Raw genomic sequence first — 24,399 nt, forward strand, 5'->3', positions numbered from 1 at the left:
ATGTTGTCAGGAAATTATGTGTATGTTTCCTCGACCATGACCCAAGTGCATGCCAAGGTCTAGTCTAATTTACCAATAGAGTATTTCAAAAGTGGTACTTGAGAAACATATTACAGATAGTTTTATATAGGATGACATTTTTAATGCCCCCTGGAGATATCTGAGAACAAAGCTGGAATGTGCCAAAATCTTCAAAGGTTACACTCATCTGAAGAGAACCTGTTTCACATTTGTATTTCTAAGAAGCTACTTTTACGACTCCTGACCACATTGTGCAGAAATCTCTGAACACATTTATGCTAGTCCTGTGCCTTTGACTATCACACCTGCTATACCTGGAGGCCTCCAAATTGCTGCAGAGAAAGCCAGCAGACTCACTAGCTGGCTGAGAATGATGAAGACATCCTAGAAACCTCTCCTTCATACTCCTCCTTCCCTTTATTTTCTTCGAATCTCTTTGTTTGATCTGTTGCTAGACTGGAAGAAAGGTTCCACTCAAATTGTTTCTGCTTCATAATGCAGAACTCTTTCATTTGCATAATTTCCCTGTTTATTTGAAAAGCAAGGATGTTATCACAGACTGACTGACGTGTGTGTCTGCCGGGCGGTGGGGGTGGGGGGGACGTGTGCGGGCAGGATTATTCATGTAAATGGCTCCTAGCTGCTCTCGCTGCCCTTCCTGTGTGAGGCAGGACACTCAGGATGGCTGTCCCCAATTCCATTCTTGGAAGGACCCCTCCCTGAGCAGCTTGCAGAGCTGTGAAAAGAACTCAAGTTCTCTTCCCTTTTTATTTTCAGTGAATAAAGTTGTTCCTTTTTTTTTTTTTTTTTTTTTTTTGGTCAAGCTGGCGGTATGCAGAGATTCCCAGGCCAGGGATCGAACCCCTGCCACAGCCGTGACCTGAGCCACAGCAGTGACAACACCAGATCTTTAACCACTAGGTCACCAGGGAATTCCCAGTTGTTCTTTTCTGTACGGTTTTCTTCCTGAGCCTTTTAAGCAGGAGCTCCAGCCCACCGTGGAGAGAAAATGGGAAGAAAGTGTGTGTGTGTGTGGGGGGGGTGTCAAGTTTTTCTTTCTCAAAGTAGAAACAAAACACCATTTGAGATGCATCTACATAAACAAATACAGTACTGCTCCCTCTCAGTTTTCACAGAAGAGGATGACTCTAGCTATGGCCCCTCAGTGAAATCACAGCTCGATCTAATGCTAGTTACTGACAGCCCTGCTTTTCATCACTGCTCTGAAGAACCCAGTCTCCTGTGTGCTCCCTGACAAAGGGCCCCTGGGGTTTTTTGGCATATCTTCCCCCCAACACACACACACCCCTCTCATTCCCTCTCTGAGTAGCTCGGGTTCTGGAAACTTTAGGGAAAGAATTCATCAAAAGACTCCTGGGATATATACTTTAAGTTCCCTGAAAATAACATCATGCTCTCTCTTGGCTCCAGGCCTTTGTACTACTTACTTCCTCAGCTTGGAATACCTTTTCTCTCACTATGCAGCTCCTCAGGCCTCCAAATAGAGGCTGGAGCCCCCTTGTCCTTTGTGTGCCCCCAACACCCTGACCTGTCTCCCAACTTAGCACTCATCAAGTTATGTTTTAACTTCTGTCTTGCTCATCAGAGCCCTAGCCTCTAAAAAATAAACCTCCAGGAGTTCCCGTGGTGGCTCAGCAGAAACGAATCTGACTAGCATCCATGAGGACGCGTGTTTGATCCCTGGCCTTGCTCAGTGGGTTAAGGATCCAGTGTTGCCGTGAGCGGTGGTGTAGGCCAGCAGCCCCAGCTCCAATTCGACCCCAGCCTGGGAACCTCCACATGCCATGGGTAAAAAGACAATAAATAAATACATAAATAACCTCCAGAGGGCAAGGACCATGATTTGCTTATTTGCAGAACCAGCTTCTGAAGTGGTTAGCACATAGAAGCCACTTGAGAAGTATTTGTTGGACAAATTGAGCAGATAAAGGGAAGGATGTGTGAATGAATGAATGCAGAGAAGATGACCTCAACAGACAACCTTATCCTCTTTATTTGCTCTTCAAAACAGTATAATTTAGTTCCCAAGCCATTCTAAGTACAACTAGAATACAATGAAGACCATGCTCTGAGGGTCTGGTGGAAGAGCCTAACCTGGAGGACACCTAGCTTGAAAACCACTGTGGCTCCATGAGAGGTGGGAAGGCCTGGGCCAGATGGCAGTAGTGGGCTGGGAAGAAATGGGTCGGTCAAGATTTGTGTTAGAAAAACTGGCCTTGGCAGGTATGGAGGAGAATGCCAGCTGTCTCTCCCAAATCTGTCCCCCTTCCCTACCTGGGACCCTGCTACCCTACATTTCCTGCCTTTGCAGTTACATGAGGCCACGGGACCAAGTTCTCGCTGTTGGAATATAAGCAGAAGGGACATGTGCCACCTTCAGGCCAGGAGTTTCATGAGTGCGTTTCCCTCCTCCAGACCCACTTTCCATTTCTGTCAGCTGGTTCCACACTTGACAAACCCCTAAGCCAGTGGTCCTCACATGAGTCAGCATCAGAATCACCCGGAGTTCCCGCTGTGGCTCAGCAGTGATGAATCTGAATAGTCTCCATGAGGATGTGGGTTCGATACCTGGCCCTGCTCAGTGGGTTAAGGAGCTGGTGTTGCTGTGAGCTGTGGTATAGGTCACAGACATGGCTCAGATCTAGCGTTGCTGTGGCTGTGGCATTGGCTGGCAGCTGCAGCTCTGATTTGACCCCTAGCCTGGGAACTTCCACATGCCATGGATGCAGCCCTAAAAAAAGAAAAAAAAAAAGAAAAAAGAAAAAATCACCTGCAGGCTCCTTAAGCAAATGGCTGGTCCCGGCCCTACAGTTTCTGATTTAGTAGGTCTGCGATGGGCTCTGATTGTGAGCATTTCCAGCAGGTCCCCATGTGATGCTAGTGCTGCTGGTCCACGGACCACTCTTTGAGAACCACTGCCCTGGGGTATGGTGGAGCCTCCTATTGAAGGAACATGTGTTTCCAAATCGTTGCTTTGAAGAGAGCCTCCTCTCTGACCTGAATACCTTGCCAGGGCTGTTTGCATGCAGGAAATAGATTTCTGTTGTGTTAACTCCATCCATGTTTGGATCTGTCTGTTTCAGTAGCTTAACCAAACCTAACACAAAAGTTGAGGCAAAGGAAAGCTGACTCCCTAATTTGGTGTTTGGGTGATTGGGAGACTAGAAGAGTAGGTTTAGATGGGGAGATGACGAACTGTCACAGACTCACCAAGCTCTCCCCAAAGTCAGATATGTGCACCTGCCCCACGCTCGCTCGCTCAGGGCCCATTAGCAGAAGGTCGTCTCTGCCTTTGCTTCCCGTGTGCCCACTCCTCTCCTTTAGCTGAGGTCTCATCTTTGGAAGCTGCCTTTGAGTTTCACCCCTCCTGCTTGCTGGAGTTCAGGTGGGACGGGAAGGATCTGCCTCTCCCTCTGGACTCCTGAAGCATGCTTGGCGCCAGCCCTCACTTTACAGGCATTCATAATAGTAACCCCTTCTATCTGGACGGCACTGCACCCTGGACACTGCATTTTGGCTTTTCTTACTTCTTCAAGTCCCCACAGCAGCCTTGCGGGAGAACCTGAGTATGTACACACACGTGTACGCACACTCAGAGTACTCTATTTATTATTATACATTAGTAACACGAACTGCGTAATCCACATACAATAAATATATATCATTTCCCCAAGTCTTGCGAGCAAAGGCATTTACTGAATGACTGAGTGCATGAACTTGTTTAGGGCAACTACTAACTGTGGTGCCTGGGATAAGGAATTTAACCCTTCTTTCTCCTCTGTAAAATGAAACAACAGTCACCTTGCAAGTGTTGTGAATATCAAGTGAGGCAATTATGCGAGGGGCCTTTGTACATGGTAGAGCAACATCTGGACATTAGCCACTAGCTGTTATTATCCTTGCAACACCTCTTCCACTTTCAAACCTTGTCTCGGCATGGAAGATCCTCCAGGTGTAACTCCAGGCTTAAAACACTCCTTGACAACCGCCTACAGGGTTTACCATGCCCAGAAAAGACCCCACACTTCCAGCCCCTGTGCATTCTGCTTACATTGTCCTCTGCCCCAGAGGCCCTTCTGCTGCACCTCTATCAATTAAAATTGAGTTTCAGCTCAAATCCCCTCCTTTGTGAGGTCTCCAACCAGAAGCACTCTTCCCTTCCGTGGGGGTCCCTGGGCAGGCAGTAGCTTGTACCTTGCGTACTGCCCGTGCCTTGATTATGGCCGCCATGACTTAGCGTATGGGTTAGGCCTGTCTGCCCCATTTTCTGGTTCCTAGAGAGCTCCCTCTGTTTTCAAGAATGGCTGTGTTTTATGTTTTGTATCATTTTAATTATTTCAGTGACTTAAGATTTTATCACGCACTTAACCTGCCAATTTGCAAACAGAAGCATAAAGAATATGTACAAACGAATAACTGCAAGTCATCCATAAGTCCAGGAGGATACTCGGGTTTGGGCACTGTTTTGGAGGGGTGAGGGGATAATGTTGTTCCCAGAAACCTCTTGCTTTTTTAACCATCAACTTCCCAAACAATGCCTTTGAGGGGGACTGTTCATTACCTGTAGTGCTGAGGCCAGTGTACTCTGGGGATGGGTTGCTGACAGGGGAGGAGGGAGGTGGCACTTCCACCGACGTGGCAGACTTTGCTGGAGAAAACGATGGCACTGGTGAAGGGGTTGGGGGGGCAGCCTCTGCCAAGATAATATCTTCTCGGACGTCTGCTATGGGTAGAGAAAGGGTGGGTTCTTGTTAGCAAGTAAGAGGGCCTTTACAAAATGAAATATTCTTTCGAATCTGTGACATATCACTCCTCTGCTTAAGACCCTTTGATGGCTTCCCATCGCCATAGCGACTGCAAAGCAACGTCTGCATACACATGGGCCCACTCTAGAGAAGAAAAAGATGTTACTGGCTTCCCACCATGTGACCTGTTCACCATAACTCAATTCTTTAGGATGCAGAGCTAAAGAAACACAGAGCAGAGAAGTAAGGATATTAAATCAAATCAACAAGGGGGGCAATTCCCAGTGACATGCAGGCTTACCAGTGCTTCCTTCTCCCTTCATGGCTCGCATGAGCTCGCTGGCCCGCTCCTGACAGTGCAGGGATTCCAACAGGTAGAGCACGTAGTCATCAAACATCAAGTGAATTAGGTGAAAAGACCCTGGTGAGAGGAGATCCAGACAGAACGGTAAGTCATGTCCGCTCAGGGAAGCCCCTCTGCCCGCTCAACAACATGTCACATGCTGCTCTAACATCTGTCTGAGACCCTCATTTCCCACTCAGCTGTGATTGCCTTGCAGTCAGAGGTTGCTGTCTTTTGCTGTCTGCCCACCTAGACTGGGGTTTAGCATAAGGTAAATGTCATCAACATCACAGCAAGTTAATCTTTTCCTTGCTCAACTTATTAATAGGACTCCATCAAAAATGGCGCCCATTGAGCCATCTGTCAAAACCCCTCTGAGCTCTCACACTTGCACCAGCCTCATCCCCTTCCAGGCGCCCCTCACTTTTGTTCAGTATTTGTTGACATAGTGTCTTGCATTTTTCTCTCTTCCACAAGCTCATCTTATTTCCCCTGCTGGACTGTAAGGATATCCACGGCAGGGGCTTGGCCTTCTCCCTGGTGTCTACCAATGTACGCAACACAATTCCAGGAGTGTAACTGACATTTTAAAACAGCAACAACTCAATTATTTCCTTAACTGTTCCTGCGACTTTTTTTTTTTTTTAAGTACATGGTTCTTACAAAAGGTATTAAACTGAAACAATTTGGGATCCTCAAGGAGTATTCTTCATTTCAAATTGAGAGTAGACTATTTCATAAAAAGAGATGTGAACCATCATTTAAAACAGCTTTTCCGATGTGCCAGTCTCTGTGCTCAAAGCCTTATTGGTCTCTAATTTAATCTCTATGACCACCTTGTAAGGTAGGTACTTTTATTACTGTGTTTCAAAGTCAAGGACTGGTGTAAGATGACACAATACATTACTTCAAAACCATCTTTTCTTGCGTGCCAGGCTGCCACCACACACAGGAGAACAATCAACATATGGAAAGGGCTTTTGTGTCTGCTCTAAGTAGGACCCCGTGGGTGCTAGAGTCAGAGAGAGGAGCCAAGCCTTCATCTTTAGTCCCATTTTCCACCTCTCAAAGGTACATCTGCATATGGATATCCTGCTGTCCCATGAAGTTTCCTGAACTTCTCATCGACTATTTATAAGCTGACCTCTTCGAATTTCCCTCAGGTTTGCTTTTTTAGAGGCTTTATGAGACTCACTTATCTTGGGATCCCATCATCATCAGCACCACTGTTACTGTTGTTGTCGTCATCGCCACTGTTATCACACCTACCGTTTATTGAGTGCTTGCTATGTACCTATATAACTACCTATGTACCTATATAACTACCTATGTACCTATATAACTACCTATGTACCTATGTAACTACTGAACACAGGTCTCATCCTTACAACAAACGGTGACAAAGGAGATAGTATCCTCTCTTACACATGAGCAAGTGAGGCTTTCTACCAAAATCATGATGGAATTTGCCCCAGTTTGGTCTGGTTCCCTTTTCTCCTGTAGATCATCTAGTCCAGTCTCCTTATAGCACACATGGGAAAATAAAGGACTTGGTCCCTAGAAGGGCCATTTGAGTTGGGTGCTATGGCTTTTCAAGTCTCAGAAATAAAGTGATAAGGGTCATTTGGGGGCTTCTGGATGACTCCTCTTTGATGGGACTTATTTTCTCCTTTTTAATTGCACCTGGCTTCTAATTGTGCATACACGTGCACAATCACACATGCACACATACACTCGCACTTCATTTCAGATTATTCCTTTTGTTTGTTTGTTTTCGGCCATGCCTGCAGCATGTATTAGTTCCCAGGCCAGGTAACTTGCACCACAGCAGTGACCAGAGCCACAGCAGTAACAATGCTAGATCCTTAACCTGCTGAGCCACAAGGGAACTCCTTAGATTCTTTTGCGCCAGAAAAGCTATAGAAGAATATTCCTGGCTTAACTCTGACCCGAAGGTCGTGCACATCACTGCCGGTACCCCCGTCTCTTCAGAGCCTGTCACACCTAAGATCCTCATGCCCGCAGAGCTCAGGCCACCCTTCTCCACCCTGCACTTTCCCCACATTCTTCTTTCATCCCTAAGGTGCTGTGTCTGTTTTTTGACCGCCTTTGGAATTCTGCAGGATCCAGGTTTTGTTGAGTCATTGTGAGATGCAGTTTTCCAAAACTAAACTTTCCATCCACGTCCCCAAAATGAGTCCTGTAAACTGCGGAGGAGGTGCAGCACTGTGGGGAAATTGCCTTGGGCCTATCAAACTGCCCAGGTTGAGCTCCAGCTCTGCCACTTAGTGACGGGGACCTTGGATGAGTTGCTCCTTCTGGATGTTAAAAACAAAAGCAGCCATTTATTGAGCCCTTGCCCTGGGGCAGCTACTGTGTTGAGTGCTGTGGATTTATCATTGCATGTAATCCTCATCACGACCACATGAGTGATGTGCTCCTTCTGCAAAGGAGGAACTTTGAGGCTTAGAGAGGTACTGTAACTGTTCAGTGTCCACACAGTCATTAACGGGCAGACATGAGAGCTGAACTCAAGCCTGATTCTGAAGTTGTTCTTTAGGCAGGCAGAACAGCTCTCTAAAGGGGAACAGTCAAACCCTAGGTTACGGAAGTACTATAATGAGGAAAAGTATACACTGTGTGGATACTGGGTCGAAGAGCACCTGCCTCTTCAGTCTGACAAGACAGGGCCAGATTGCTCCCCACAATCCTCTACATTCTTACTGGTCGGGTATGAAATACAGTATTTGCCATCTGAAGGGTGTGAAATGTTTTTGTCTTTATCCCCTGCATTACCCAAATTTCTAGAAAGGTGCAACCTCTTTTCCTAGGATTATTGTCCATTTCCTCTTCTGGGAACTGTCTGTTCATATTCTTTGCCCACTTTTCTATTGGGTTGTCTTTTAAAAATATATTTAGAGGGACTTATCATTATTCTGGATATTAATCTTTTGTTAGTTATGTGCATTGTGAGTATCTTCCCCTTTATTGTGGCTTTTATCTTTTAACTTTGTTCATGGCGTGCTTACTGAACAGAAGTTTAAAATCTGAGTACCCGTCAATATTGGCAATATGTTCCTTATGATCTGTCCTTTTTTGTGCCTTTTTAAAGAAATAATTTTCTATTCCAAAGTCATACAGATATCATCCATATTTTCTTCTAAAAGATTAAAATTTTTTTTAGATGTTTCTTTCAGAAGTGATAAGGTCTAAGTTTACTTTATTTATCCTAAAATGCTTGTCCTAGAACATTTAGCCACTGGTTTTTAATGCCATCTCTGTCACACAGATCATCTGTACAGTCCTACAAAAAAGCAAGAATCTGCTAAGGCAAGGACAAGCTTCATGCAGGTCTGTCTCGGGCATTTCTGCTCTGTTTCATTGCACTTTGTCTGGCTCTGTCCAACGACCACATCATCTTATTCCTTAGTAACCTGAATATCCTCTGGTAAGAAGTCCCTATAACTCTTTTTATCTTCAAAATGACTTGATGATTCTCAGCCTTTTGGTTTTCTATGTGAATTTTGACATCAGATTTTCAAAATCAAAGGAAAATAGTTAAGAACCAGATGGGAATTCCACTTGATTTATATATTTAAAGGGCATATATTCTTTCTTTCTTTTTCTGTCTTTTTGCCTTTCCTAGGGCCACTCCCACGGCATATGGAGGTTCCCAGGCTAGGGGTCCAGTCGGAGCTGTAGCCACTGGCCTACACCAGAGCCACAGCAATGCGGGATCCGAGCCGCGTCTGCAACCTACACCACAGCTCACGGCAACGCCAGATCGTTAACCCACTGATCAAGGCCAGGGATGGAACCCGCAACCTCATGGTTCCTAGTTAGATTCGTTAACCACAGAGCCAGGATGGGAACTCCAAAGGGCATATATTCTTGATATTGAGTTTTTCCAAACATGAACAGGGTATAGGTCAATAATATTTAAAAATCTTTTTCCTTGAAGGTCTCAAAACATTTGTTAGAATTATTTTACGGATATCTTTCTGTTAATATTATGAATGGGATACATATAGGTACACAGATATTGATAGAGATAAATAGGTAGGTATTTAATTATATTTTCCAGTTAATGCTAAGAATGCCAGGGATTTAAAAAACAAAAACAAACAAAAAAAAACTTCAGCTTTTAAACCTACCTAAACTCTTATTTGTTTTATTAATTTGTAGATTCTCTTTTCTATTCAGCTGCATCTTCAGCCTATGGAAGTTCCCGGGACAGGGAATGAATCTGAGCCACAGCTGTGGCAACACCAGATCCTTAACCAACTGCGCTGGGCCAGGGAATCAAACCCGTGCCTCAGCAGTGATGTAAGCTGCTGCAGAAACAATGCCAGATCCTTAACCCACTGTGCCACAGTGGGAACTCCAGATTCTCTTTTGTCAGACAACATGATGTGTATAAATAAAGATAATTGTGTTTTCCTTTCCAATCCTTATAGTTCATTTCCTTTTCTTTTTTCTTTTTCTTTTTTTTCTTTCTTTTTTCTTTTTTGGCTTTTTAGGGCCATGCCTGTGGCATATGGAGGTTCCCAGGCTCAGGGTCAAATGAGAGCTATAGCCTCTGGCCTACACCACAGCCACATCCATGCCAGATCCGAGCTGCGTCTGCGACCTACACCACAGCTCATGGCAACGCTGGATCCTTAATGAGTGAGGCCAGGGATTGAACCCATAACCTTATGGTTCCTAGTTGGATTTATTTCCACTGCGCCACGATGGGAACTCCCATTTCCTTTTCTTATTACATTGGCTGGGATCTCCAATACATAACAGAAATAGCCTTAGAAGGCATTTGTGTCTATTCATCACTCGAATGGGAAGACTTCTAAAGTTTCACCACTTAGTATAATGTTTTCCACAGATTTTTGGATGTCCTTTAACATATTACATAAATTCCCTCCTAGTCCTCATTTTCCAAGAAGTTTTAAAAATTATAATTGACAACTGAATTGTATCAAATATGTTTTTCCCTCTGAATCTATAGAGATTATCACATGATTTTTCTCTTGTAAGTTGCTAATGCAGTATGTTAATAGTAATTTTCTGACTTTGAATCACACTTGAATTCTTGGCATAGGCGTTATTCATCATGATTTTTAAAAATCTGTGACTGGATTTGATCTGCTAGTATTTTATTTAGAATTTTTTTCGGAGTTCCCATTGTGGCTCAGAAGGTTACAAATCTGACTAGTATCCATGAAGATGCAGGTTTGATCCCTGGCCTTGCTCAGTGTGTTAAGGATCCAGTATTGCCATGAGCTGTGGTGTAGGTCGCAGACACAGCTCGGATACCGCCTTGCTGTGGGCTATGGTGTAGGCCAGCAGCTGTAGCTCCAATTTGACCCCTAGCCTGGGAACTTCCATATGCCATGGGTGCAGCCCTAAAAAGAAAAAGAAAAACAAAAAAAAGCATAACTTTTTCATCTATATTTATGTGTGGTTGAGTTGTAATTTTCTTTTCCTCTACTGGTCTTCCAAGATTTTGAAATCAAGATTATATTAGCTTCATAAAATTAGTTATAGAGCTTTCCTTCTTTTGTTTCATTCTCTAAAACACTAATTTTCATGTTCATTTTTCATAAAATAAGAATTTTATGCTTCTTAGAAGTTTAGTGAAATTTGCTATTTACACCTGATGTTTTTTGAGGGAAGAGATCTTTTCATTAGTGTGGTTACTGTTTGATTTTATTTCTAGCATCCTATTTTATATTTTGAGTTTACCATCTTTTTTCTATACTATTATCTTCTCAATTCTTGCATTTAAGTTTTCACATCTTTCTGTTTTTCCTTGTTAAATTATTATTGTATTCTTTTAGTGATGATCAGACATCTTATACATCTGACTTGCACAGATACTGTGAGAATTAAATGGTAGTGTGTGCTTCCTAAATATTTGTTATAAAAAATAACATTAACCCACCTTTGCTTCACATTCTACCACAGCTTCCTTGTCTGTTATATTGAGGGCAGTAATAGTGGACCTCATAAGTTGCAAGAATTAAATGAGAAAGTGCCTGATATTATGTCTAGCGTACGCTAGGCCCTGAATAAACATTTCTTTGTTTGTATCATTAGTGTTCAAAGGAAGAAAGAGAGAAGAGGCAGTGGCAGTGTGGCTGTAGCACAGGATAGATCTGGAGAATGTGTGTGGGGGGGTGTTGGGGAGGGTAGCTTGGCTCATTTTGCTGTGTGTCCTGGGCAAGCCTCTTCTCCTCTCGGGTCTCTGAAAGCAATGCCTGCCTCCCGGTGCTTGGCAGAGACCTGAGTGACATTTTGAACGTCAAGATCCTGCAGCTTAGCAGGTTCTGGGTAAGAGGGCCAGGACAGGACACCTAAACATTGAGAAGCAGTCTGGAAGGCTCTGCCACGGCCACGTGGTCTGGGAGTGCCTCTCTGGCAGAACTGCTCCCACATGGCCTCCCCGGCCCTGCCCCAGTAGATGATGCTAGGCCAGAAAACAAGTGTGTGAAAGGGTGAAAACCTGGGGAATGATACATAGTCCTGCCCCCTTAGCTATCAAATCCCCGGCAGCTTTTCATACCGTTTTATGCCAAAGCACTCCCGGGAACTACTGTTGCTTTCCGGGTGTTCCTAACAGCGAAAGGGGCTTCCGGTGAAAACCCAGAGTGAAGGGGTAAAGGCACCTGCACTGACTTGGGATCCAGGTTCCCTACTAACTGATCAGAGCAGTCACCTGAGAATGAGTTGGTGGTTGGTGGTGGTGGTGGTGTAAGTGGAACTTCTCATTTCCTCAGCCCCATCGGGATGAAAAGTTCAGTGCCCGCTAGCCTACCTTTGCTGATTCATTTTGCTAAAAAGTGCTGCTTGCAGCAAAGAAAGAAAGTCTGGCTACTTTAGTTCACAGCATCGGCTCGTTCAGTGAAAAGGAATTAGGGAGAAAAGAGTGAAAAGGAATTAAGGAGAAGAAAGGAGTCAACTACCTTTGAAAGAGGCTGTTCTGGGAAGAGGTGATGGAGTCCCCGCGGGATCATTGTGATATTCCACACGATCATTGTGACGGTCGGCCTGCTGCTCGGACACACAAACCCTGCACCATTCACAGCAACGCGGATCGTGTGGGAGTTATAAGATATATAGAGCTGGCCCCTGCGGCTGGGGGAGGGGCCAGGGAACAGAGGGCTCTTTTTCCTAATTAGCTGTTTTTATACAGGGAACACATGACCCAAACACAACCACCAACTGTGTCTTTGACATATACAGGCAGAACGGGGGAGCTGGGCTTTTGTCTGCCACAAATTCTTTCAACTTGCCTGTCACCCCAAGCTGCACAACTCAACAATGAGTCGGATGAGCAGGACCATTTCAGAGAGTTTGCTAAATGGACTTGGAGGCAGGTCTTATTTCCATCTGTTCAAGGTTGAAAAATACTGTAAAAGTGAACCGGGGTTAATATCTTTTTTCTTTCCGCTTCTAAAGGATCTGTGACCATTCTTGCCATTTGCCTGTGTTTCCAGTGTATCCTAAAATAGTGTGTTGTTCAAAAAGAAACAAACCCATGTTAAGGAACAATATGTCTTAGTAACAAATTCAACCTATTCACGGAACCCTATTGTTCTACTGTCCAAACTTTCTTTATCACGTTGACGGTTACCTTAGTAAATACAAATGGATTTCAAAGAATATTGCAACGTGAACTACTTTCCCTGTCTAATGAAGGCGACTTGATAATACACTGCGTTTAAGAAAATCAGCACATTGAAGAAGGAGATATGGAGCCAGGAAAGGATGCTTGCTTTGTGAACGTGTATATGTTTATTTGTGTGGTACCATTGATTCTCTGATTCTGAAGCAATGAGAAAAATCTCAAATATGTTTCAACCACCCGTTTAACTGAAAGCGGTTATGCACGAATAATTTTCCCAGGACCAGAGGTAACATGTGCTAACACTAACTATGCTGAACTGGAAGTCATCAAAATGCCACGCCTGATGGCACTGCCCAGGTAGCAGTCACCAGAGCATTTCCCTACATAGCTCAAAGAGAATTTCCATCTGTAGCCATGGTGCAGGCAGGTTCAGAGAACTTCCCAACACTGAGATTAAAGAAATCCACAACAAAACGCTCCTCCAATTGGGTAAACACAGTCTTTCATGGACAGAGCTGTTTAGAAATAATAGTGCCTTCTTTGTTTCACCACATATTCACTTCATTGTATAGCACAACTGGAAAATAGTGACAAGACCATAAAAAGCTAGATGGAAAAGTGTCAAATTAAACCGAGAGCAAAACCCAGAGCTGATTGGCTTAATTGGAGATAATGAGAAACAAAACCACATCTCTACTTGCCGAGTAAAACAGAGAACTGAAGCAATTACCCAGAAAATTTACCAACAGCCCTTTGGTGAAATGCCTGGAAAATTGACGCCAAAGTGTTTTGAAATTTCAAATGTCTGGGTGATGCCTTAAAGTCCCACCTCACTTTGCTAACGATGACCTGGACTCGATGCATGTGCCATTCTTTCAAATAAAAAATAGCATTCACCCTAAGTCGGTGATGAGGGTCCTGCCCACAGAGACTATTATGAGTCCCGGGCCAAGCTTGCAAGTCCCGTTACACTGGAAAACAAGAGACAAGGACTTGGGGAAGGGATGTCTCCTGGAGGTGATGAAAACCCATAGGGTCAGCAAAACAAAAGGGAACATGAATGCAAAAGTCCTTTTCTAGGGATCAGACTGGGGCACATTATCAAAGAAAACCAGATAGTCTACCCACGGCCGGCCTGTCAGTCAAGCCTCTTGCAAATGTTTGAAGTCAGAGGCTTCTTCATGTGCCTAGTCTTGGCAAATCCACACTATGAAATCTGGCAAAAGAGTCCTGGGGAAGCAGCCATGACGGGGGACTTCCAGAAAAGAGGGGGGCATGGCCACTGCTATTTACTCCTTTCTAAACTCAAATTATACTGTCTGTGTGCAAGCCTTGCATTTTCCTTCTGGATACTTCTTGAGCATGCAATGCCATCTTTCTTCCTGAAAGTCCTCACCCTTTCATGTCCCCCAGAACAGAGAACGTTTCCAGGTGGTGTCCTTGTGGTGTCAGAAACAGCAAGATCGTGCCTGACTTCAAAGAGGGGGACTCGATACATGGCGCCCAGAAGTGTGCGGATATGGGGACGGCTGGGGCGGCCTTACCGAAGCTGGGGGCACTGTGCAAGGTCATGTCCCGGATCACCCTTGTGCCAAAACAGGACCACATCAAGAGGAACTGCTGGGCTACCTTCTTCAGTGACCCTTGTCTCTTGGCAGCCACCTACAAGAGAGCGAAAGGCTTTAAGAGTGGTTGACTTGACCTTCATTGTTACTGTCTCTTATAAAAACGACAGGAAGGCTTATGGGTCTTAAGTTCAATGTTACAGAACAATGGTTTTCCACTTTTTATTTTTAGCAGCAAAAATACACTTTAAAATGAAATCTTATATCCAGACCCAATGTGTGCAACTGAACCAGGGGAGGGAGACTCAGAGTCCTGCCTCCTGTGACCTGCCCTCCCAGCTCCCATCTCCTGGGAGGGGCCAGGCCCCTCCTGGGAACCCTAGGGCTCTGAGGCTGCCGAGGAACACTCAGCCAGCACACTGCGGGCCTCTGTTTTACCCAAGGCCACCAAGGCGGGTGATGGGTTGCACCTGCCATGCCTGCTTACCAACCTTGACAACACATCGGTCCACCATGGTGTCCAGCCACTCGATGTAGGACTCAATGGGAGACTGCTCTTCCAGGAGGTGGTCAAACTCCTGATACACTGTGAGACAAAGGAGAATCTCCACACCGTGAAGTTGTGTTTAAACAGAGATACATCTTACAAGAACAAAGGACCACAACTGAATAAAATAAAACTTCAAAGTCTTAGCAGGGCATTCAAGGATTTAGAAAACACACATCTACTTACCTTTCCAGGCTCATCTTCCATGCCGTGTGCACACTTTAAATCCTGGCCACTCCATGCAACTTGCCATTTCCCCAACAAACCTTGTCTTCTCAGGCAGCTCCCTCAGCCTGGACTGTTTAGTCCATCGTGATCCAGTGGAAAAGATCCTTCTATAAAATCCTATGTACCCTCCCCATGCCCCTTGCCAGCAGAACTGATGACTCTTCCTCTGTTCTTTCATAGCACTTTATTATTTGCAGTCTACCTTTACTATATCACTAAGAACACTTTGTTATAGTTAGGGGTGTGTGTGTGTGTCTGCTACTTCTTTGTCTGATCCCTTTGTTAGCTGGCGTGTTACCCATGACATAGCTCTGATCTGGTGCGCATTTGCTTTTGCCTGAATGGGCAGAGGCACTGCCAAGCTCTCACTACCCCCTCCTATCCTGTGATAGGGCACAAGTGATAATTTGAATGTTTCTGAACCACAGCTATATTGGTCAAGTAGCCAAACTAGCCTCTCGGTGCTTGACATGTAGTGGATACTCAATAAACATTTGGGGAGTAAAGGAATCTCTGTGCCCTCTGTTTCCGCATCAGTAAAAGGATGATAATCAGGCCACTTTACAACTTGTCTTCAAGTTCAAGTCAAATAACTTGGACCTAGAAGAATTTTCAATCAGTGAAACCCTGTTGAAACTAGAAACACTGCTGTGTGATCTCCGATTCGAAGCATCTCTTCTTATTACATTTTGTGTGTTTTTTGTATGTGGAGCTCAAGAACTCCAATCACAACTCAAAATCCACACATTCCTACAGCTTTCATTTATCTGAGCAGTTTTTGTTCTTTCATTTTATAGGCCTGGACAGTTTGCTCTATTTTACATCTCGATAACGGCTGCAAGAGGTCAGTGTCCAGGGCCTGATGTCATACATGTTAGAATGAGAAAGGGCTTTAAGAGCCCATTTAGTTTATCTGTCTCATTTTACAGATGAGGAAGCTATGCCTTGGAGATTAAATGACTCCCTCAAAGGTGGAGGGTGAATTTGGGGTGGCGCAGGAGCTGGAGCCCGGGTCTCTGACGTTCTCTTTGGTTTTCCTTCAGTCTTCACAACACTGTCTTTGTATCTGAGCTACTGTGCTTCAACCGAGGATGATAATGATGGTGGTGGCAGGGAAAGTGCTAACTGCCACCATTTACCGGGTCCTTGCCACGTGCTAGGCACTCTTCTAAAACATTTTATATGGACACACTCAAAGCTTAGACGATGTCAACGTCATGAAGCCAGGACCTAGAACAGTACCTGCTCAAATGTTTGCTGAAAGGATGAACAGTCCATGGAGGAAGGTACCGTAATTACCACCCCGCCTGGGACAAAGGAGGCACTCAGAGATGGGTGACCTTCCAAAGGTTTCAAGCTGGTCAATGGCAGAGGCGGGTTTCAAGCACAGCCTGACTCGGGTGCTTCCCTCCTAACCTCTTCCCTACACTAGCTCTAGGCTGTGTGCCAGGCATGTGGCACACAGTGTCCCATTTCATCCCTATGCATTATTGCCATTTTACAGATTTGGAATCCGAGGTCGCAGGGCACCAGAGCCTCAGGGTTTGAATCAAGGTCTGTCAGGCACCCCAACCCCATGCTCTTACTGCAGTACCACCTGACACTCAGTCTAATCAGCATGCTCAAGTCCCAGTGTGCACATCTTAAGGTAAGCCAAGCATCCTAAGCCAGCATCTACATCACGGATGTGAGGGTAACCCCCTAAAGCAAGAATTCATGGACCCGTCAATTGGCTGCGAGGAAAAGAGAGTGCAGCGTACAGCTGCCCCTAGTCCTACTCAGACTGACCTTTGCTCCAGCTCACTGTGTTCAGGGACTTGCTTCCCACCTGTCTGGGAGGGGCAGGGAGGTGTGCCAGGCCATCTGCCTTCAGGCTTCCTTAATCCCCCTCACCCCCAGACTGCATCACACAGGATGTCCACTGTGGCAAAACATAGCCGTTTGTAAATGACTTGCTCCATCTCTCATTTGCCATTAGCTCTACGCTCTGTGTGGGAAGGGCAGGGTCCATCTGATTCACAGCCCTTTGCTCAGCATCCAAGACAGTGCTTGATCCAAGAGAGGCATTGAGTATCGGGTGGGCTGAACTGACTCTTATCATCACTCTCTTCCTCTAGAAGAATGTGATCACAGATTTAAAGGGTGACACTCTGCCCCCAGCCTCAGAGGGCGTAAAGAGAAAGCCCCCAAAGGTTCTTTCTTGGAGAGGCAGCGGTGACACTCTGCCCCCAGCCTCAGAGGGCGTAAAGAGAAAGCCCCCAAAGGTTCTTTCTTGGAGAGACAGTGGTAACCTCCCTGCTGCTCCAGCAAAGGCTCAGAGCCCAGTCCCTAAAACAAGCAACGGTGACTGTATTTTTCCGAGTCTGAGTCACCTTTTCTTCCTCCAAGAAAGGTGCAGCGGGGACAAGGGAGATGAGTCTGATGCCGCTAGACGGGTGAGCAGAACCAGGAAGGTGGATCACTCTGGGCTTCCAGCCATCTGTTTGGCCCTCCCCAAACACGGTCAGGCCCCTCCTCCACACCTGGCCCTGGGTGAGGCCTGGGGGACAAGGCCATCAGGGGTACGGCTAGCACAGTTCGGGTGCTCATGGCCAGGCTTTCCATTGCCTTCCAGAAGGAAAATCAGAGCAAAGAGCATGACTGTAAGAACTTGGAAAGACCCTGGAACCTCTGAGGCTTGCCTACCTCTCGTTATTTTTGTCTCCTCTGGTCATGTACGAGTGCATGGCAGTGACACCAAAAACTAAACCTGGATTCCAGGTCCAGCTCTGCTCCCTTGGGAAAGGCTCACCAGCTCTCTGAGGCTCAGCTTTCTCATCTGTAATCTGGGGGTGATAAGCCAGTCTTCCCCAGGGGGCTGAGGTAGAGATTGAGATCATGACACAGGACCTGGCATAAACTAGGCAGTCGATCAGATGAATGATTATTTTAGTGGCAATCTCGAAAATTCTTAAGCAGGGAAAGGCAGGCTGGAGGCTGTTGCAGAGGAAGGGAGTAAGAGCCTGAGAGGAGCTCTGGGGTCATCAGGAAAGAAGCCCTGGGAGGGGGGGGGGGGGCTCGTTGTCCTCTGTTTCTGCTGCTCCATTTGCTTTTGAAAAGAGGTCTCTCACAGAAACGCCTTGGGGAACACCTTCTCCTTCAGGGTAACAGTGTTGATGGGATATAGTGGAAACCTAGGGGGCTAGAGACTCTCAGAAAAGCAGGCTCCTCAGAGTGGGGGACAGCCACTTTGAAGCTTCCTGAGTGATGCCACTACTAGGGTCTGGGACTTTGCCTTCAGAAGGTGCAGCAGCTGCCCTATTCCCCACCTACAGAACAATCTCAGCACCAAGCTTTCTGACAGCTGATGGGGGGAGTGTGGACTCACTCTCTCCACTCCCCCACCCCACCCCCCAGCCATGAGAAAGGGAGGCTGAGCAAAGTAAGGAAGTAGCTGCCAGACCCTGGTCCAGGGGATTCCCTGGGCAGAGGCTGTGATGGGCTGTTGAGGAAGGGCAGAGACCTGCTAAGAACGGTGGTGTTCTCTGGCCCTCTCACGTCCTCTGCTGCTAAGGACAGCAACCCCACCACATCGGAATAATATTTGGAGCGGTATTCTATCAGCCTGTGTCCACAGGGGCATGAACATGGGTTCTCAGAAGTAAACCACCATCCTTCCCCATCTCAAACATCTACTGTGACTGAGAGGTTTAAGTGCCAACAAGTGGGCTGACTCCTGTGATTCCACCAAAAAGTAGGCAACAGGTCCAGCTGCCTCCAGGCTGACATACATGAGAGAGGCAGGCAGCTTTTGTCCTCTTTGGTTGATGCCATTGAGGGAATTGCACCTGGCACTGACAGTCATGTGTGGGATCTTCTGCCTGACGTCGCATGCTGCCCAACACCCCAGAACCCATTTTCCCCAGCCATGTTGACCCACGTCCTCGCAAATCAACCAGCCCTTTCATCTCAGCTGACCCATTTAACAGGTACAAGAAGAGAGATGGAATCCCAGGGAACGGGATAGGGTGGGGAGGCCACTTAATTATTTGTCAAGATATACTTTCTTTTTTTTTTCTTTCTTTCTGCTGCACCCCTGGCATATGGAAGTTGCTGGGCCAGGGGGCAAACCCACACCATATTGGCAACTTGAATCGCTGCAGTGACAATGCTGGATCTTTAACCCACTGCACCACAAAGGAACTCCACACCCTTTTTTAAAACAAACCAACCCGCCCTGGTAGAACATCTTACACTGTATGATGAGCTTCCGGTGCTCATCGCGTGTGTCTTCCATGGTGTAAAGAGTTTGCTTGGTGATGCTGTTGAGGTCCACGTTCCTCCAGTCTTCCAGCATTTGGAATGTGATGTCTGCACTGTGGATGACTGTCCGAGATGCCTGGAATCCAATCCAGTCAACTCATTAGCTCACGGGTTGTTAGGTTATAATCCCTTCCCTTTACTTCCTTTTAGTCCTTTTTAATGAATCTGCTTATGGCATTTGCAAACTCTTTTGCAATTCCAGAAAACTCGATTGCAGGAAATAAGCACACAAGTCTAGAACTCAGAAAATCTGTGTAGTGTTTTCTCTGTGGCTCTCTCCTCACATCGCTCTTTGCAGGAAACTACACTGCAGTGGCCTAGGTCAGACCTGCTGTTCCCAGCCCCTTTGGTCTTGATCCTGTGGGACAATGGGATGGTGCCCAGAGATCTGTCAGCCTCCTGATGTGACTTAGTGGGGTGAGAGCTCTGTGTTTAATAACCCATGTCTCCAGTGCCTGAGCAGCAGTAGGTACAGATCTAGGAAGGGTCTTGCTGCACTTGAGCCTACAATAGATTCAACCCCAGAAATTTTACAGTGTGTGTTTTTCATATAAATGCATTCCGAAGCATTTTAAGGTTGAGCTTCCTGTTTTTTGCTTTTTTATATAGTTAACTATAGTGACTAAAACAACGATGAAAAATTGAGATGGAAGAAAAGGAAAACTATACCTTACAACTCAGTGGTTTGTTCGGTGCAACTGACAAGGGCTTAATCTCTAAAATATACAAACAATTTATACAACTTTACAGCAAAAAAGCCAACAACCCAATTAAAAAATGGGCAAAAGATCTGAATAGACCTTTCTCCAAAGAAGATATATAGATGGCCAACAAACACATGAAAAAATGCTCAATATCACTGATTATTAGAGAAATGCAAATCAAAACTACTATGAGGTACCACTTCACACCAGTCAGAATCGCCGTTGATTAATAAGTCCACAAATAACAAACACTAGAAAGAGAGTGGAGAAAAGGGAACCCTCCTGCACTGTTGGTGGGAATATAAGCTGGTACAACCACTATGGAGAACAGTATGGAGGTGCCTCAGAAAAGTAAATATAGAACTACCATATGACCCAGCAATCCCACTCTGGGGCATATATCCGGACAAAACTTTCCTTGAAAAAGACACATGCACCTGCATGTTCATTGCAGCACTCTTCACAATAGCCAAGACATGGAAACAACCCAAATGTCCATCAAAAGATGATTGGATTAAGAAGATGTGGGATATATACACAATGGAATACTACTCAGCCATAAAAAAGAACAAAATAATGCCTTTGCAGCAACATGGATAGAACTAGAGACTCTCATACTAAGTGAAGTTGGAAAGAGAAAGACAAATACCATATGGTATCACTTATATCTGGAATCTAATATATAGCACAGATGAACCTTTCCACAGAAAAGAAAATCATGGACTTGGAGAACAGACTTGTGGTTGCCAAGGGGGAGAGGGAGGGAGTGGGATGGACTGGGAATTTGGGGGTAATAGATACAAACTATTGCCCTTGGAATGCATAAGCAATGAGATCCTGCTGTGTAGCACTGGGAACTGTATCTAGTCACTTATCATGGAACATGATAATGTGAGAAAAAACCATGTATACATGAATGTGTAACTGGGTCGCCTTGCTCTATAGCAGAAAATTGACAGAACACTGTACACCAGCTATAATGGAAAAATAAAAATCAGTATTAAAAAAACACAACTCCCTGGTTAATGTATGTGTGAGTGTGTGTGTGTGTGTGTGTGTGTGTATTTAACTGGTGACTTCCTCAGCAAACTCTCATTAGTGGAACTTAAATTTGCAAGCTGGAACAATACTCGGAACAATAATACTTGGAACCACCAAGTTGGAACAATATTGATAAAAGCAAAGAAAAACATTTCCAGAATCATTTCCTTTACTTGCATGTTTTCAAAAATGTCTTTAATAAAACAAAATGAGATTTCAAAGACACATGGACATTTTAAGTTTCCTGATGGTTGTGAATTTCCAATCAAAGGTACATACTGACAGCCCCTTTAACACCTAGACTGTCCAAGCACAGGTATAATCTTACTTAAACCATTATAGAACTCTTTGCAGGTCACAGAGGCCTAGAATATATGAATAAATGAAAAGTGAGTTGGGTTGGTCTCTAATGATAATGAAAACAACTCAATGTAAACGTCTGGGATTCTGGGTCAACTATGCTTAGTTCAAATCCTGGACCAGCTGATTGATTTGGGACAGGAAGCACGTTAACCTCAGCTTCCTGATCTATAAAACGGAGATGGAACAGTATCACTTCAAGAGGGCTGCTGTTGAGGATTCCTTGGGATGTTTGAAAGGTACACAGTCCAGGGAGTACGAGTTCAAGATATGAGGCTACTGTTATGCAGGTCGATTCCATTGTAATGGCACTGACACCTCAGGGCCTTTGCACAGGTGCTCCTACTGCTGGAATGTTCTTCTCTCACCCTGCCCCATGTATGTTCCAACTTAAACCCCTGGTACCTATGGAGAGGCCTTCTCAACACTTTATCTAAGCAGGACCTAAAGAGCCCCCATTACCCTCTATTTCCATTCTCTTTTCCTTCGTAACACTTAGCACTTTTAAATTTTTTTTTTTTCCTGCTGAGGGCAGGTGCCACTAAGCATGTGTCTGGCACACAGTAGGCCCTCACAAGATTTTGTGGGTTGACTGATTGAGATATGAATGTCAAGTTGCTGGCTTAGGTGAATCTGAGAGGGCCTGAATATTTGGGTTTAAGCTCTTGGGCTTAAGTATCTGGGGATGAGTTTTTGGCTGGATGTTGTTTAGTCTGACTTGCCTTGTGTGTATTTAGGAAAGCTTGCTGGGATAATAGCTAACATGCTCCGTGTTGTTTCATTCCCAGCCACTAACCCCAGTTCTTTGGCTGAGGAATGTGTCTAACCGTGAGGATGGAAAGACAGCAGTTGCTGATGAAATTATGGGCTGTCCCCATGGAAAGTGGAGAGAGGGAGAGACGGAGGGGGAGAGAGAGGGGGCGGGGGAGAGAGGGAGTGCACACATGAGCAGGCAGGAAGTTAGACGCATGGGTATGGATGCTTTTACCTACATGCACATTAAAGGGTCAAAGTCCTTCCTAAACTATGTCTGGTTCTTAGCAAGTTCCTAAAACCATGTCTAGTTCCCTGATGTCATCCCTAAGCAGCTCTTCCAAGCTGGGGGAAAGAACCAGAAGGTATGTAGTCTCTGAAATACGGCAGTGTTTCTAATTCTTTTGCTAATACTTGTTTTCTTTCCTGAAATCCCATTAATCTGTGAAGCTCAACCCAGAACAATGCCCAGGTGTGGCCCCTGTCACAGTCTGAATGTGGAAGGGTTTCCCTCTGGTCTCTGAATCACCCCATGTGCCATTTATGCAGGGCCCGATTATACTTTCTGGTTCCAGGCCTGGAGCCTTCCTTCTGGAAACCCCTCCCTTCCAACTTGACCTTGAATAAACAGCACCAACCTAGAACTGAGAGTATAAGGGGAAGGTTAAAAACCCAAGCATAGAAAGAAGGCAGGCAGGGGATCTACATGAGGTCCAAGCGTAAGAGAAAGTGGGGTGACGAGGAGGGCCTAGCCGGCTGGAGTGAAGCTCTGCCCGTTCAGCTGGTTACTGCCCCGGGGAAATTAGCTCTGAAATTGCCAGCTCTTCACATTTTTCTACAGAAAATTTGTATCTTTAGTTGTCATCTCCTAGTTTCAACTGTTAGTGCCTAAGTTAAAAAAAAAAAAAATTTGAACATATGCCAATCAAACATTTGAGGGCCAGATTGGACCTGCATCCACCAGTTTGCCCCCTCTGCTCTAAGGTCGTTAATAGTTTAATGAATGTTAATGGGCTGCCTTAACAGACTTAGATTCTCTTCATTGAGGGCAAAATTAACAGAAATGCAAAACTTTATACCATCAGTTAGAACTAGAGAGTTACGGTGGGCTCTTCCACTTTTTACTGTATACAATTTTTTGGCATATTTTCATTTTTTAATAGTAAGCCCATGTCACTTTTGTGCTTCAAAGGACCGAAATCTGGAAAAAGACAAAATTGGGGTGATTTTGCACCCCCAGGCTACACGTGGGGATGTCTGGGGACATTCTTGGCAGTCACAACCAAGGTGGTGCCTGGGAGTGGGTGGTCTTCTTGGCATCTAGTGTGTAGAGGCCAGGGATGCGCCTACACATCTACAATGCCTGGAACGGCTCTTGGCCGCAAAGAATCATCCAGCCCCCAAAGGCAACAGGTGCCAAGAAACCCTGATGTACTTGAAACACAAACTTGTGGACCTAGACCATCTGGAAGTCTAACGGGCAACTGAGGTCAGAAAGTATTGCGTCTGTTAGTTGAAACAATGTCGTGATTGGCTAACATTGCTACCCTGTATCTATAGAAACTGAAGATAACAGTGTGCTACTGAACAGCCACACCCTGACAGATCCTCTCTAGAGTTACGGTGGGTTTGCCCCTCATTTGCCGTGATTTAGCAGAAGTTAGAACGCATAACACAGGACCGCTACCTGGCAAAGGTGATTTAGTGATGTTTGCCGTCTCAGAATTTGGGAAAATCTTCTCGACACTGCAAGAAGAAAAGAGTGAGCGTGAAATAGTTGCATGCTTTATGACCCTACCTTGGCTTTTCCACAGGCATACTTCAGAAAGTAGCTTCCTTATTCACCTAACTTTGTCTCCCTGTTCAACCCTATTTCCTGCATCCACGGGCAAAACCTGCATTTGATTCTTTGTTCTCCCCTTTGGACAACTATTTCCAAAGATGGTGGTATTTGGGGTACGTATTTCAAAGGTGCCCGCACACCACACTGGCAGGTGTGAGAAATGTGGCATCAATCAACCGTGAGTAAAAGCAATTATTCCCTTGTCTTTCATTTCACTAATTGCCGGCTCAATCACTTCTCCCCATAAATAATGGCAGGAATCAAGTGGAAGCTTTGAAGAAGGCCCTTTAAGAATTAGTACT

At 45.2% G+C, this 24,399-nt stretch overlaps 1 protein-coding gene across 3 annotated transcripts in view; it reads right to left on the bottom strand.

Moving 5' to 3' along the window:
- RFX4 (regulatory factor X4) overlaps positions 1-24,399 on the bottom strand; it is a 170,251-nt gene that overhangs the window by 18,930 nt on the left and 126,922 nt on the right. For all 3 annotated transcript variants that reach the window (XM_047786475.1, XM_047786474.1, XM_047786476.1), the window contains 6 exons: positions 23,942-24,000; positions 19,328-19,472; positions 14,811-14,905; positions 14,299-14,416; positions 5,089-5,208; positions 4,604-4,765 (listed from right to left, as the gene is read on the bottom strand). In XM_047786475.1, the coding sequence (XP_047642431.1) occupies positions 4,604-4,765; positions 5,089-5,208; positions 14,299-14,416; positions 14,811-14,905; positions 19,328-19,472; positions 23,942-24,000 (699 nt within the window). The remainder of the gene's footprint in view (positions 1-4,603; positions 4,766-5,088; positions 5,209-14,298; positions 14,417-14,810; positions 14,906-19,327; positions 19,473-23,941; positions 24,001-24,399) is intronic.

This window comes from Phacochoerus africanus, chromosome 7, assembly GCF_016906955.1.
Source record: "Phacochoerus africanus isolate WHEZ1 chromosome 7, ROS_Pafr_v1, whole genome shotgun sequence".
NCBI lineage: Eukaryota > Metazoa > Chordata > Mammalia > Artiodactyla > Suidae > Phacochoerus > Phacochoerus africanus.